The sequence below is a fragment of the Anolis sagrei genome, chromosome 3 (genome assembly GCF_037176765.1).
Source record: "Anolis sagrei isolate rAnoSag1 chromosome 3, rAnoSag1.mat, whole genome shotgun sequence".
NCBI lineage: Eukaryota > Metazoa > Chordata > Lepidosauria > Squamata > Dactyloidae > Anolis > Anolis sagrei.
The window spans coordinates 83,187,824-83,203,225 of record NC_090023.1 but is presented as its reverse complement, the minus strand read 5'-3'; the positions used below and the strand labels follow the sequence as shown (position 1 = coordinate 83,203,225).

Sequence of the window (15,402 nt, the reverse complement as noted above, 5' to 3'; positions counted from 1 at the left end):
ATTCCCAGAACATTATAACACAAAAGGTGATGCCCCTTGGCATTCCAGCAACATGGAATTTACTGTCATGATGACAACAGACATGACACAGCTTCTGGCATCATGCAATTGCAACATTGTAAAGCTGCATTTCAACTCTGCCTTCACACTGTATCACTTCCTCTCTTGGTTTTTTTTTTTTTCTTTTTAAAGGCACTTTGCAATACTGTGAAAAACATTTTTTTAAAAAAAAATCTGCAGAGGAAAGGAGGGGATACTGCCACAGAAGTCCAGATCTCATTGTAAAAGGTAAATCCCAAGACCATGGTATGATCAGGGACTATTGAAGAGCAAACTCTTCAATTGCCCTTGATGGCTTCATCATCAATAGGTGGTGGACTGACAATGAGTATCTCTTGTACTGGTTTCCACCCCTGTGTAGTTAAGGACCTCACTGCAATAGAGCAAGGGCCTACTTTAAATCCAGTTTCTGCCTCTTGCAGAATACTGGGGCTTGTAGTTTAGGGAGGGGTCTTTTAACTGCTTAGCCAGACAGGTCTGAGTCTCACTAAACTACAAACCATAGAATTCTACAGAAGGCAGAAACTGGATTTAAAGTGGACCCATACTCTAGTGCAGTGTTTCCCAACCTGTGGGCTGTGAGACCGAAAATAATGTCAGCAGCTCTATATTATTAAATATGGTCTCTGGGCGAGCAGATGGCAACTACTGCGTGGCATATGTTCTGTATCAGAAACTAGAGTTGATGTGGTCTGTCCAATGCAATTTTCTGAATCATCATTACAAATAACCAAACCAAATCTAAAGTTGACCAAAAACTGATTCGTAACCTTTTTGGTATTAATGTTGGAGAGTGGTCCATGGTAAAAACAACAACAAAAGGTTGGGAACCAGTGCTCTAGTGTGATGAGGCTAAAGTCCTCGGTATCTTAAAAATGGAGTGATTACTCAAACCTAATGTCCACCTTTTTTTGGCTAAACTATGTTGCCAAAATTAGAGGGTGCACTAGATTTGAGGATGAAAAAAAAGAGAGAGAAACCAGCCCTCATTTGAATCACCAGCATTTCTTGACTGTGCTACTGCCTGCCCCTCCCTCTACCCAGGTGGGAATGTTAGCATTGGACTCTTCCTTTTTTGAAGCTGATTATGATGATACCCCCTTCATAGATCCAGCTAGCATGGAGGCTCCCGTCCTCCTTCCTGCTGGCTTCATGGCTTCATCCTCCTTGCAACCCAGTTTCCCACTGCCCATAAAACCTGTGAACGGGGTGCCTCCATAATGGCGCTGGTTTCTCCAGCAAATGCTTTGGAAAGTTTCAGATTTGAAAATTAAGGCACACACTAGACCTGATGGGGCCATAGTGGTGCAGCAGGTTAAACTGCTAAGCTGCTGAGCTTGCTTACCAGAAGGTCAGTGGTTTGAATCCATGAGATGAGGTGAGCTCCCACTCTTAGGCCCAACTTCTGCCAACCTAGCAGTTTGAAAACATGCAAATGTGAGTAGATCAATAGGTACCGCTCCAGTGGGAAGGTAATGGTGCTCCATGCAGTCATGCTGGCCACATGACCTTGGAGGTGTCTACAGACAATGCCAATTCTTCTGCTTAGAAATGGAAGTGAGCAGCACCCCTCAGAGTTGGACTCAACTAGATTTAATATCTAGGGAAAACCTTTACCTTTCACTTGATTCAATGGCACACTAGATTCGAATAAATATGAGTAGATGTAAAATTGAAAGTTTAAAACCCTCAACAACCTCCGCTAAGACTTGTTTCATGAAGCCAAGACCCAGCTTCCAAACAGGAGATTAGTCAAAACAACAAGAATCTAGCCGAAGAGACACAAATTGAAGGGAATAGCACAAGATGAGCTGATAGTCCGTTCTGAGATCCAAAAACCCATTTCCACAGATAACAAAGTACAAGATCAATCCAAAAGACAAAGTCCAAGACATAGTCTGAAGTTCATGAATCCCAAGATTACTGACAGTCTGAGGCCACAGCTTCAAATGCTGATGCTGCCAGCAACAAGATGGCAAAGGAAACTTTTGTGCTATGTTTTCAGGTGTTGTTTGTTGATAGCTTGCTTTTCAGCAAATAGTTGGGCCTGCAAACTTGAGCCTTTTCTTTTCACAAGTCTAAAAGAGCCAGAACACATAACTCTTCCTCTGCTTGCCCAGATGTACTTGCATGTTCTTGCTCTGCAGGCTGAGAAGTGGTAGATTCCTCCAAAAACTCTTCTTCTAAGCTTGGCTGAGAAACCTGTTAGGCACTGCTGGACTCCAACTTGGATGCTGGCCCTTCCAACAGCTCCTCATTATCATCTTTGCTATCAAAGCTGTCTACAACAACTTGCCATATCTTAGTCATCTCTTCACATGTAAGGTATGAAGAAGTGACTGGCTTTGGCCAAGTCTATGTGGAGCTCTAATGGCAACTTGATTGTTTGTGTCAAAATCCCTTCTCTATGCTAATTCAGATATGGCTCATGGGATGTAGTACCTAATTTATTTAATGACCCCCTCCATTTATTTAAATCTAAAGCCCACACTTCTTTATAGAGTCAAAGTCAATGTAATAATAAGTTTCTTATTCTTCCAACCTCATTTACTGATTTTTTTTCCCATTCCCTTTCCCCCACTTTTCTTCCTGCTGTCACGATAACTTCTGTACCATTAGAAGTACAAAACAGTTGAGCTCATCAAAAATCCTGGAAGAAATACCTTCTGGTGGCTTCTGGCCACATATGACCAAATGATGTTTCAATAAATTTGGAGTTTGTATTACAGTGTCCACAAATTCCATTTGAAACCTCTTTCCAATCACTGTAGAGTAGAGGGGGGTACATTTTATAGACACCCAAAAACCAAAAATCTACAGGAAAAAGTTGCAGATCATGCTTGAAAATATGCAGTATATGGAAATTTACTTTCCTTTTATCTGGATGATGATTGTTCTGGAACATGATTACTTGTTAAAGCCAGTCAAAGGTAAAACAAGTAATATTTTCCACAGTGAATTCTTGATCCAGACCCTTCTTTAATGAGTTGTTGGCCAAGGACCTTCTGTGTATTTTAATATACTTCATAGAAATACATTTTAATACATGTATTCTACTGAATGTTTCATAATAATGACAAATACTCCTTAGCAATTAGACATTCACCAGGATCCTATAGGAGTCATTACCTATTTTCCAAGTTGGTAGGGTTTCCCCATCTCATTTTTGCACATTGGTTTCATGGTAGATTATTAAAAGAGAGTTATTCAAAGAAACTATTGGAAGAAGAGTTATGGGTGTCAAAAAATGCTGATTTTTTTTCTTTAACTGATCTGTTGCCAGGTTTCTGCAAAATCACATTAGCCCATAATTCACTATGTTGGTATGGCTGAGATATGAATTCAACGGCATAAATTAGTTCTATGTTTAAAATATTATTTTTAACTTTCTCTTGTCTATGCATTCATATGTGGGTGGGTAGGAGGATGGGCAGAGAGAGGAAGAGAGGAAGCACCAGGTGGTAACATACCACAGACATGAGTTTAAAAATCTGAATAATCTGACTAGAAGAATCACTTCCTTTCTCAGGTTACAGTTCCAGACGAGACACGTATCTGTACTACCGTATTATTATCAGCTTCATACTACTTTAATATGCATGGCTGCTTTAATAGGGATCATAGGATTTGTGTTTGATGAAGTACATATAAGGTAGTAAATTATCCTGAAAATATAGGGACTGTATTATATCAATGGCCGAAAGCGAGGAGGAACTGAGGAGCCTTCTAATCAAGGTGAAAGAAGAAAGCGCAAAATCTGGGTTGCAGCTAAATGTCAAAAAAACAAGATTATGGCAACAAGAATGATTGACAACTGGAAAATAGAGGGAGAAAATGTGGAGGCCGTGACAGACTTTGTATTTCTAGGTGCAAAGATTACTGCAGATGCAGACTGTGGCCAGGAAATCAGAAGACACTTACTTCTTGGGAGGAGAGCAATGTCCAGTCTCAATAAAATAGTAAAGAGTAGAGACATCACACTGGCAACAAAGATCCGCCTAGTCAAAGCCATGGTATTCCCTGTAGTAACCTACGGATGTGAGAGCTGGACCTTAGGGAAGGCTGAGCGAAGGAAGATAAATGCTTTTGAGCTGTGGTGTTGGAGGAAAGTTCTGAGAGTGCCTTGGACTGCGAGAAGATCCAACCAGTCCATCCTCCAGGAAATAAAGCCCGACTGCTCATTGGAGGGAAGGATACTAGAGACAAAGTTGAAGTACTTTGGCCACATCATGAGGAGACAGCAAAGCCTAGAGAAGACAATGATGGTGGGGAAAGTGGAAGGTAAAAGGAAGAGGGGCCGACCAAGGGCAAGATGGATAGATGGCATCCTTGAAGTGACTGGACTGACCTTGAAGGAGCTGGGGGTGGTGACGGCCAACAGGGAGCTCTGGCGTGGGCTGGTCCATGAGGTCACGAAAAGTCGGAGACGACTGAACGAATGAACAACATTATATCAATATAACCTGGCCGCACAGACATGCCATATACACATGGCCATATACACATTGCAGAATTATAGCCTTTTGACACTATATTACCTGCTGTGGTTTCATCCTGTGGACTTCTAGGAGTTTTGTGAATATCCTGCTCTGTCAGAGAGATTTGATGGCACCGCAAACCAATCACAGGATTCCAGAGGTTTAGCACAGCTGGTAAAGTCATGTTGAAAGGGATATAATTTTGTAGTGTGGACAGTCTAACAAATGGTTAGTGCAGATACATTATCAGCCTCATCATGAAGGCCAGGCGAAGCATCCCACTTCAACTGGCATCCAGGAGAAAGGAAGGAGCAGCATGAGGCCTTGTGGAGAGGTCCCGTGCTGGCTTCACTGGAGCCAGCACAACATGGGAAGAGTCCTGTGTTGGCGGGTAAGTTTCCGGTGATGCTATTACCCCATTTGGGGGCAGAGCCTCCTGCCCGGCATAGGGGCCTGTCCTCTAGATGGGGTGAAAACATTCTAGGATGCTGAAGTCATTCTGACTGATGAGGTCCCTATACTAGAATATTCACTAGTCACTAATACATCTGATACGGAGTTGATTTAACACAAGTGGTTAAAAAACGAAAGAGAAAAACAAATTTAATAGCACCTTTAATGACCTCATCAGATGGGGCTTACTTCAGTGGCATACACCAGTTGAGCACTAGTTGATCCCCCGAGCCTGCCAGCTCCCATCTCACAAAGATGGATATCAATTAAATCCATAGATTTTTAAACATAGTTATGTAGTTGTGGGAATAAAAGCAATTATAACAAGATACAGAAAGAGGTTTAGCACAGCTGGTAAATCATCAGCAATTATAAGATCTATCAACCAAAAGGTTGCAAGTTCAAAGCCCCAGGTTGGCATGAGCTGCCAACTGGCAGCCTAGCTCATTGTTTACCTAAGCAATTAGAAAACAGCTTTAGGTACTGCTAAAAGCAGGTGTTTTACGACTCCATAAAAAAAGAAGATCAGAAAATGCTGGGCGACCAAAAGGAAGGAGGAAGTCCTAACGGCTCTTCGTCATAGAGGAAAGAGCAACAGCACCCCCTGGACTCGAGCCCAACCTTCCATGGCATCTCCTTCTGTTCTTTCTGTCTGTGTATTATCTATACAAAACAACATTGAATGTTTGCCTTGTATGTGTACTGTGAACCGCCCTTTCAAGGTGAGAAGTGCAGAATATAAATGAAGTATTATTATTATTATTATTATTATTATTATTATTATTATTGTGACCCTGGCCATAAATAATTAAAGAGCTGTGCAAGATTATGCATGTCGTTTGGCCCTTTAATTACTTCATATTGATATGTGAATGCAATAAAGCTGTTTGGCAAATGTGAGTAACTGTCCATGAGGCTAATAATACAGAGACAAGATGCTGCCAGAAACCCAAGATGCTGCCACAAACCAAAGTGCCAACTCTACACTTTTGTTCCGAGAAGAACATTACAGGGGTTAATAATGTCATTCACAATGTCAGAAGTACATTTATCACTCATTTTCCAATATGATACACAACATCCTATGTCAGCAATGTCTGCACTGTACCTGGATAAAAAGGACAGCCTGTACTGTCTAATTATGATTTATGTTTAATTGTGGTTTTATTATTGTGGTTGTTATGGTTTGGCATCACGTCAGTGTCCAATGTTTGTCAGTTATGTGTAAACCGCTTTGAGTCCCCCTAGGGGTGAGAAAAGCGGTATAGAAATACTGCAAATAAATAAATAAATAAATAAATAAATACTCAAGAGGATAAAAGATTTAAATCTCATATTAGAAATGACAGTTGCAGACCATTTTATCCTTTCTGGGCATGTGATATGAGACTTACAAGTGGAACTTCTTGAATAAAAAAAATCAATGGAATACAGGGAAGAGACAGTTAAATCTGTTTAATTAGATAATTCTTGGCTCTAGTTTTATGAAAGAGATATTTTTCTACTTTCTTTACAACGCAAGTATTCTCATAAAATGCTGTTGTACTGTTGATGCTGACTCTAAGGTGTGCAAAGTTGCAAACCTATTTTGTCCATGGAAACTGCATCCTGTTTGAAGCAGCCCACAAAACAAAGCTATTTTTACTACAAGTGCACAGACAATCAACTAACATAACATAAGGGCAAGGGCAAGGACACTGATGAATTGCTATGTCAGAGAAATGTCAGAGAAATGTTCACCAGCTTGTCAGAAAAAAGTCCTCTTTTGCTTTTATTTTCTCAAGGCTGCTGAGACAATGAGACCTCACCTATGCCTTACCAGGTACCAGTGAAGTTAGAAAGTAAGTCCTAACAGTGACCTTAGATATATACAAGTACTTTTCTGGAAATGATGGGAAATGCATCCCATTGACAGCATCCAGGTAGTTGGTAGGCAAGTTTGGAAGAAGCCTAGAACAAATGCCTTACTCTGCTCTACTACCAGACTATTTAGCCTTTATCTCCATTTTGGGCAGTTTTAGCATAGTGTCTGGATCCAGTTGGTGGAGAGCTGATGTATGTGTTCCCATCATATCCAAATGAGGGTCCCCTTATAGGACTGGAATGGGAAGGTCATAAGAACCATAGCCTGCTTGGAGGCAGATGACTCAATCCTGTTTTCAGGTGATGAACTCTTCAGCTATTGTGTTACGCTCTTATCCTATTCCAATAAATTGCTGTTTGTGTGCTTATTTCATAAAGGGAACCCCACTCACCACTGAACCTGTAAGTGTGGTGTTACCTTACATAGGAATGGACATCTTAACATGAATGAGGAGTGCTTTTTAAAAAGAAAATTAGGCTTTGTGTGTATTATGACTTTTTAAAGCTTAAATCCCATGTGTTGCATATTCACCAGTTATATATCCAAATGTTTACAACCACAAGATTTTTTCTTAATGGGAATCAGCATGGAGAACTGCAAGACCTAACAATGCCTGCTCCCTGAATTCTTAAGTTCATCTGCTAGCCACTGAACAACAACAACAACAACAGGAAAACTCAGTCATTATCAGGACTTCAAAATCGAACGGCAAAGGCTCTGGCATAAACCATTACAGGTGGTCCCAGTGGTCATCGGCATACTGGGTGCCATGCCAAAAGATCTCAGCCGGCATTTAGAAGCAATAAACAATGACAAAATCATGATCTGTCAACTGCAAAAGGCCTCCTTACTTGGATCTACACACATCATTTGAAAATACATCACACAGTCCTAGATGCTTGGGAAGTGTTTGACTTGTGATTTTGTGATACAAAATCCAGCATATAGATCTCGTTTGCTGTAACATACTGTGTTTTTGTGTCAGTAAAATAATAATAATAATAATAATAATAATAATAATAATAATAATAATAATAATCTTTTATTTATACTCTGTCCCCTCTCCCCAAAGGAATCAGGGTGGCTTACAAAAAGCAATAATACAATAATACATGCAGTACATGATTAACAATAACAAAGACAATTATCTTTTAGTACAATTTAAAATACCATAAGCATTAATAAATAACAATTAAAAGCTATTTGTCTTGTAAAAACAATCTAAATATATCACCATTCCTATTATCAAGCTATCCAGAAGTTATAATTAGCAATCTCATGGTCATACCAAATACTCTCTAGTAGTTTCCAATAAAATCTAGCCATTCTCAAAGGCTTGCTTGAATAGAGTTTTTAGCTCCTTCCTAAAGATTAACAAGGTGGGTGCTTGTCTTATTTCCTTGGAGAGAGCATTCCAGAGTCGGGAAGTGGGGCACTACTGAGAAGGCCCTCTCCTTCATCCCCACCAACATTGCTTGTGAAAGAGGTGGGATTGAGAGGAGGGCCTCCTTAGCTGATTTTAAAGTCTAGACAGGTTGATATGAGGAGATGCGGTCACATAAATAAGCAGGACCTGAGCCGTATAGTGGTAACCCACAATATTATATTCCATACAAAGTCCAGAGCACTTGACATTACACTTTTCCAGGCCATTGTGGGAAATTTAACATAACAGCAAAGAGTTGCTGCTTTTGGTTAATTCCTTGATTAGATGTTCCCACTCACAGAGGACTCCTTGCAGGGGGCTTTTTCCATTCATCTTTTCTCATAAAATCAGCAATTGGAAGAATTATTTATCTGTAGGGAACATGAACTGGGTTTAGATCTGTGTGAGACAGGTTAGTTTTACCCTGCTGGTGAAATGTCATTGTGCTAGTAATCCTGCTCAATATGAGAGGAATGTGAATTGGGCCCCATTTACACTGCCATATCATACAATTTGAAATTGCATTATATGGTCAGTGTAGACTCATACAATGCAGTTTAACTGCTCAAAGGCATCTCTGTCAGGGAAATTATCTAAATCCATCATGAAGAGCCAGAGATTTCTTGTATGCAGCTGATCTCACCTTTACAATCAGACTACAGACACAAGGTCAACAAAAAACTTAAATTCACAGTTCATGACAGTTAGAATATAAATTGTCTAAAACTGTCTTATCTTCTTGAAACTGCTGTTACTCTTTAAACACTTATAATATCCTTTAAATGTATCCGTGGTGTAATGACTCTTGTAATGTATTTAACAGAGGCTGGCATCAAATTCATTGCCTCTTATACAAATACCACAGAAAAAATATAGAATCATTAGAAAGTAATTTTGTTCCTGCCCTAAAAATAATATACTCTATTTCATCTGGGACAGAGATGTGGGAATAATATTAATAATTTTCAACTCAATGTAATGAATGTTTTCACATTTCAAGTGCACCCAGTACTCTTGAATGTATATTCATGGTCAAAGATTCAGAACCATTCTATAAGCAATCAACATGATTGTCCAGAGTTTTACCTATAATTTCCTCAGTGAAGACAATGTTGTTAATGTAACAACATTTTAGGAGAGTGGGATGTTTTGTAGGAGTTGTGTATTTTTGGAATAGAGTAGTATATTTTTGGAACAAGACAGGTTGATGAACATATGTCTGATCCAATGTTGCTGCACTGTATAAATGTGTACTATAAAGACCATCATATCCAGTAATTGCCTATGGCTTCTAGGGTTACTAGGAGTTGGAATTCAACAACATCTGGAGTAAGAGAGAGATCTCCCACCCCTACAATGTTTCTGAACATTGCTGTTTTGAAAGAATGATGGCTTTGTTTGTGAGTCACATGACAGCCATTCCCCATAATGCTTATGCCCAGAATGTAAACACTTGGAAAAAGGAAGTGCTTGATATTAATGGGAGACAAGAACACTTAGCTTTTCAAATTGCATTGTGACACTATTTAAAGCCGTCAAATATATCACAGATATGAACAAGGCTTGAAGGACACTGCTCTAAAGAACACATGAAAAGCAGCCTCTTCAATATGAAATCATCAGTTTTATGATTTCATGTGACAAATTTATATAGTTGCACAGGAAAGATGCATGCATGCCTCTCCCTGAAATTATCAAGTTCATCTTTCCCATGAAGCAGAACAAATCTGAAATATTAAATTCCCTAGTCAACAGGAATTTGCTAACTCTGGTGTAGGAAAAAGATGTCCAATATATATATTCAAATTATTAAGGAAGTAATAATGTTTTTATCTCCCACCTCACACTTTTGTGTAATACTATATAGAATTGACAAAAACATTTGTAAATTATCCAAATAAAATGGGAAATGCTAAAATCGTATTGGCAATGAAAGGATGGTGCCAGGAAAATGAAATGAGGGAGATGCAGGTGAATGCATGATCATTGAAAGAAAACAGGAAATGGTAACTTTTGGGGGAAACTAACATTTCTTTATAGTGGATGTAAGGGATATTTGATTCACCTGCTGTTTTGACTCACAATCTCCATTATCTTAACCCAAATTGGCAAGTGGTATAAGCCTGAAGAACTCCTAATCTAAAACATCTGGAGAATCAATTTTTTTCCATCCCTGTGTGATCTCCAAGCCAACTCTTTCAACAGGAGTTCATCTAAAAAATAAAGGATATTGTACCTGGCAGAAACCAAACTGACTTTCGATGATGATTGTCAATGGCCAAAATTTAGAGCTTTTGAGTCACGGACAAGTGTTATTTCGTGACGGTGCTGAACTGGGAAATGTGAAGACTCGGAGTGCTCATTTCAGTAGAGACTTTCCCACTAGCTAGTTGTAGTAGGCAGTTAATGACCATGTCTTTGGCTTTGGTGCTGTTTATCTTCTTCTCTTGTGTTAACTTCATGCTAATTTGATCTACATTGGTCATGATGAACTCTGACGCCAATATGTGGGTGGGGGATGCACTGCTGCCCATGCCATCCATGATGTATTGCTTGTACAATTCTACTACTTTCTCCTCCAAGTAGTTGTTCAGTATTGAATTAGATAAGGGTTGCTGGTGTTGCATGATGCTGGCCACTCGCCAGCATGAGGAATATCCTTGAACTGGCTTGGGAGGGTTATCAGCTGGTGGAAGTGATATAGATTCCATTGGTGGTGGAATCTCAAATGATTCTAGGAATGGTCCTATGCCATTATTATAAGTAAAATCTCTTTTCACTGAACTCATAGGAAGCACCTGGTCACCAGCAATATGCAAGTCATTGTAATTTTTGCAAATGCTTTTACAAGACGGTGGAACCAGGTAGGTGTCTCCATTTCCACCATATCCCATGGAGATGTCCACAGATGCAGAAGTCTGTTGTTCAAATAATGGGTTTTCATTAATCTGTGCCAGTGTTGCTTTCTGTTTTCTACTATTTCTGTTTTCTTTGGAACAAACAGAGTAGATTAACTTGCCAACAGATTGACACCTCCAGAAAGTTCTGTCATGTGTTTCCTTTGCTGATTCATAGATGATCCCATTCAAAGACTTCAGCTCCCTTGCAGACTCTTCTTCTTTCTGACAAAGCTCATGATTCAAAAGATCATGGAAAGGAATTCCATAGAGGTATCCTTCTGACAACATTCTTTAGAAAAAGAAAAGAAGAGTGAAATTAGTAATAACAGCAGTACAAGATGAGGAATGATCAGAGTAATGATCTGTATGAATTTTGGATCATTAAATGCAATTACTAATAACAGGGAATAAGGGAAATGTGAAACTTAGTATTGCCATCTCATGTCAGCACTGATAATGTGTATTTGATCGCCTTTTTATTTAGGCGATTGTGTGTGTGTTCCTGTGTTTCATGCTTTGAAATACAATATTTTCACTTCTCTTTCCCTTCTATTATTATAAGGTGGCAAGGAGCTAAACAGAAACTGTTGGTATTGTTATTTATACATGGTCCAAAAAAGGTCGAGCTACTGGACAGATGGGACATTTGGCCTGTGCTACTCCATTAAGAGAAAACATTTGGTAATTTTCTTTTACCTATCTCCTTTAGGAAAATGGATGGTTACTCCAATGTCAAGTGATGCTGGAGTAAGGGGGAAATAACAGGACTTTCAATGACTGTACACATTCTTGTTCATAGCAGGGTATGCAACCAACAATTGATGACCTATCTCTGACCCTTGAAGAAATACTGTATAGTCATGCACTTCCTGTGTCAATAGATTCCTGTCACCTCTCCCAAACACAAACACACATGAGATTTCTGTTCTTCTGTCACTGAGAATAACACAGAAGCAGGAATTGCCATTAATAGAAGGTAAAGGAAGCTAAACGATCACTTCCAATTACACACAGTAGCAGCTGGCCTTCACCACTAATGACATCATGGAAGCAGAAATCCCATTTCTCAAGTGACCTAGAAGCTGTTCATTAGCTTTCTGATGCAGATCCTGCCATCTAATAAATGTGCATGTTTGTGTGTGAACACATGCATGCTTTGCCTTTCTGTACAACTATTAGGTCTCCAGCCAACATTACCTTCAGCCCTTGAGGCCCAAAAGATTGAGTACTCCAGAAGACAAAGGGGAGGGGAAGATGATAATTACTGCATCCCCTGAAACATAGAAAGTTGCCTGTTATCCAAGTACACTCTTTGTCTGTCAACTGTCTACATCATGGAGGGGCAACTTGGAAAAGTAGGAGACAACATTAGACTTTGGAGAGCCAACCCGGTAACCCCCCACTCCTGCATTTAAAAACAACATTTTGAAACAAAATGTTCTCTAGTGGTCAAGGGATCATACTTTCAAGCTTTTTTTACCCATTTTTGGCCCAAAGAGGCCTTTTTTAAAAAATAGGAAATGAGGGAAAGTAACTTCTTGTTCAAATTTGATGTCAAAAGAAGCCATGCCATGATGAAAATCTCTAGAGTGTGTTTTTGGACAAAAATGGAGAACAAATCCGGAAATGTATAAAAAAAAGTTTGATATCTGGAGATCCAGGGAAATTCAAAACATGGTATAAATTCCCTCAGCATGGCCCTAGAGGCTCATTTACAAGCAATATTTCTTTCTTTGTTTATTTGCAAAAGTGTTGACTCCAAAAGAATGGATAAAGTATGGGCTGAAGGTAGTCCTAGCTGGTCCTCATGAACAGTCTGTGGTAAAGGTAATCCCAAAACAATGTTTCTAGGACCACAGACAGCCCATGAGCCATTCTTTGTCCATCTTGGTCTACATGAACTGGCAGCAGATTTCTGAGGGTTCAAAACGCAAACTTCTCCATCCCTACCTGGAGCATAGGATATTTTGAAAGCATGCACAGCACATGCTGTCTTTTTGAACTATGATCTTTTCCAGAGAGAGAGAGGAAAAAATGGAACTGTTCCATTATCCAGGTGGACTCCAAAAGGAGGTGCTAGACAGAGAAGGATCATCCATTTTATTGGGGGCAGGGGAGAAGATTGAAGGAGGAAAATAATTTCTCCCATTTTTACTAGTTATTCCCTCTCCCCACTTCATAAACGAGAGTTGTTTCCACAATGGCGACATGGATGGGGGGAATAACAGGAAAATGTGGAATTGATTTTACTCCTTCACACTCGCTTCCCCCCCCCCCCCCACATACACACATACACACATACACACACACACACACACACACACACACAAAACCATTCTTCTCTGTCTAGCACCCCCTTGTGGTCTCTACTGCACTGAAAAAACAAAGTCAAAAGGCAGTAACAAAAAAGGCATGTGCAAGTGAACTTCACATTGTTTAAGACACATGGCCCAGCGGTGTACTACAATATGTACTTTTTACAGTTCTTATTCATAGATAAATGTTAACAAATCAGAAGGGTCATGAAGTGTGCCATCAGAGAACTTAAATGGCTTCTAATATTTTTTTAAATGGTTTTTGTTAAGAAGCTAGTCTCTAATCATACTATTTTTAATAAACCTGCAGAGGAGCCTTGGGAGATTTATTGTTTGCAGATTTAAAAACCTGTGATTGTTGTATTTCAACTATTTGAGTTTGCATTAGCATGCTGTCCTGAAGGAAAACCATGAAAAGTTTGGAGGGCTAATGGAAAAGGTGATTTTAGGGAAAGAGAGTAGAGATTGTTCACTCCATTTTTTAAAAGTATACAGTAATCGTGATTGTGCATTTTAGCTATGGCAGATTCCAGCCATGTTTTGTAAAATCACTTTATTAGCCATTGCTTGCAGGATTTTTTTCTAAAGGCAATGGATTTAAAGCTTGTGTCATACTGATCATAAGGTCACTGTTGGCTTTTTCCAATGAAATACTGGAATTTGTAGTTTGATGAAGCATTTAGCATTCCCTGCTGTACTTCAGGATAGTGCAATAGAGCTCTTAAGCAGCACTTTCTAAGGAAATTACTAAACTTCAAATTCCAGATTTCCATTAGAGATATGTCAAAATGAGATCAAAATGTCATAATTATGCTGTGTGGATACACACATTGTCAGTCTGCTTTAGAGACACTATATTTTAAAAAGCCAGGAAGACCTAAATGTTGGCAAATGTCTTATTATAGAATTAGAACTACTTCAGTAAAAACAATGCATGCACATCAATCCTACAGGTTAGCTGGCCTGTCTATATCCTGCAGATAAAGAGGAATGTAACTACTTACAGGCAGTTCCTCAATTTGTTGTATAAACTTCACAGGAATTTTAATATGGTACTGTCACAGCTCTAGGTTTTATGTGTCCTTTCCACCTTGTCTTCCAACCTAGTGGTTTTTAAATTTTGATCCTGCAGTAATTTGTGATTCCACTTCCTTAACTCCTGAGCATTGGCCATGTTGGATGTCTTTTGGGATGTGAAGGACCAAAGATTGAGAAGTAACATTCTACATAAACTTTTACCTAGATTTGTGGTGAAAAAATAAGAACTTTATTCTACATCCCTCACCTATTTGATGCCCATTCATATTCCTCAATTAGATTAGTTTGGTTCGTATTGTACTGGTTTAGGTTATATTGTGAATCCCGTCCTTCAGATCTAGTTTTGCTTTGTTATTGAAATTACAGAGGCATAAATAGAATGAGAAATGCAAGGAGAACTGGACTATATAAAGCAATATGTTTGTACAAAAATATTCTCAGTGCATTTTATTTTAGTTTTCACTTACCTTCACAAAAACTTGCTGTTCCTTCTGGGCAAGAAATGTACGGCTGTGGTGAACAGATATGTTGCCCAGTCCTTTGGGCACCTTCCAGGCTTCTTATGCAGTGCTTTCATTTCTATTAGTGTGGTTCATAGACAAAAAGTTTCGTTTACAGCTATGTAGATGACAAAGTTTCCTTATGCAGTTTCCTCTGCAGCCCAGCGGAAAATCTTTGAGCAGGGCAGAGAGAGAGTTATAAGTAACTTTCTGGTGTTAAGCCACCTCTGATTGCTTCTTCCTCTTTTTGTTTCCACATGAAAACTTTTGGTCAACAGTCTGCTGTTAAAATAGATTTTATTTACTGATGAAGCAGAGAGTTTATGGCTGCTTTTGTTGAGAATCAAAAGTACAGAAACATCAGAGGG

The 15,402-nt window shown here is 39.1% G+C and overlaps 1 protein-coding gene across 1 annotated transcript; it reads right to left on the bottom strand.

Annotated features, from left to right (window-relative positions):
- Positions 1 to 7,988: 7,988 nt before the first annotated feature.
- Positions 7,989 to 15,193, bottom strand: TASL (TLR adaptor interacting with endolysosomal SLC15A4). Its single transcript, XM_060766895.2, has 2 exons — positions 15,002 to 15,193; positions 7,989 to 11,470 (listed from the first exon to the last, which is right to left on the bottom strand). Exon 2 carries the CDS (start codon positions 11,467 to 11,469, stop codon positions 10,594 to 10,596), a length of 876 nt encoding a protein of 291 aa, XP_060622878.2. The 5' UTR covers position 11,470; positions 15,002 to 15,193; the 3' UTR covers positions 7,989 to 10,593.
- Positions 15,194 to 15,402: the final 209 nt, after the last annotated feature.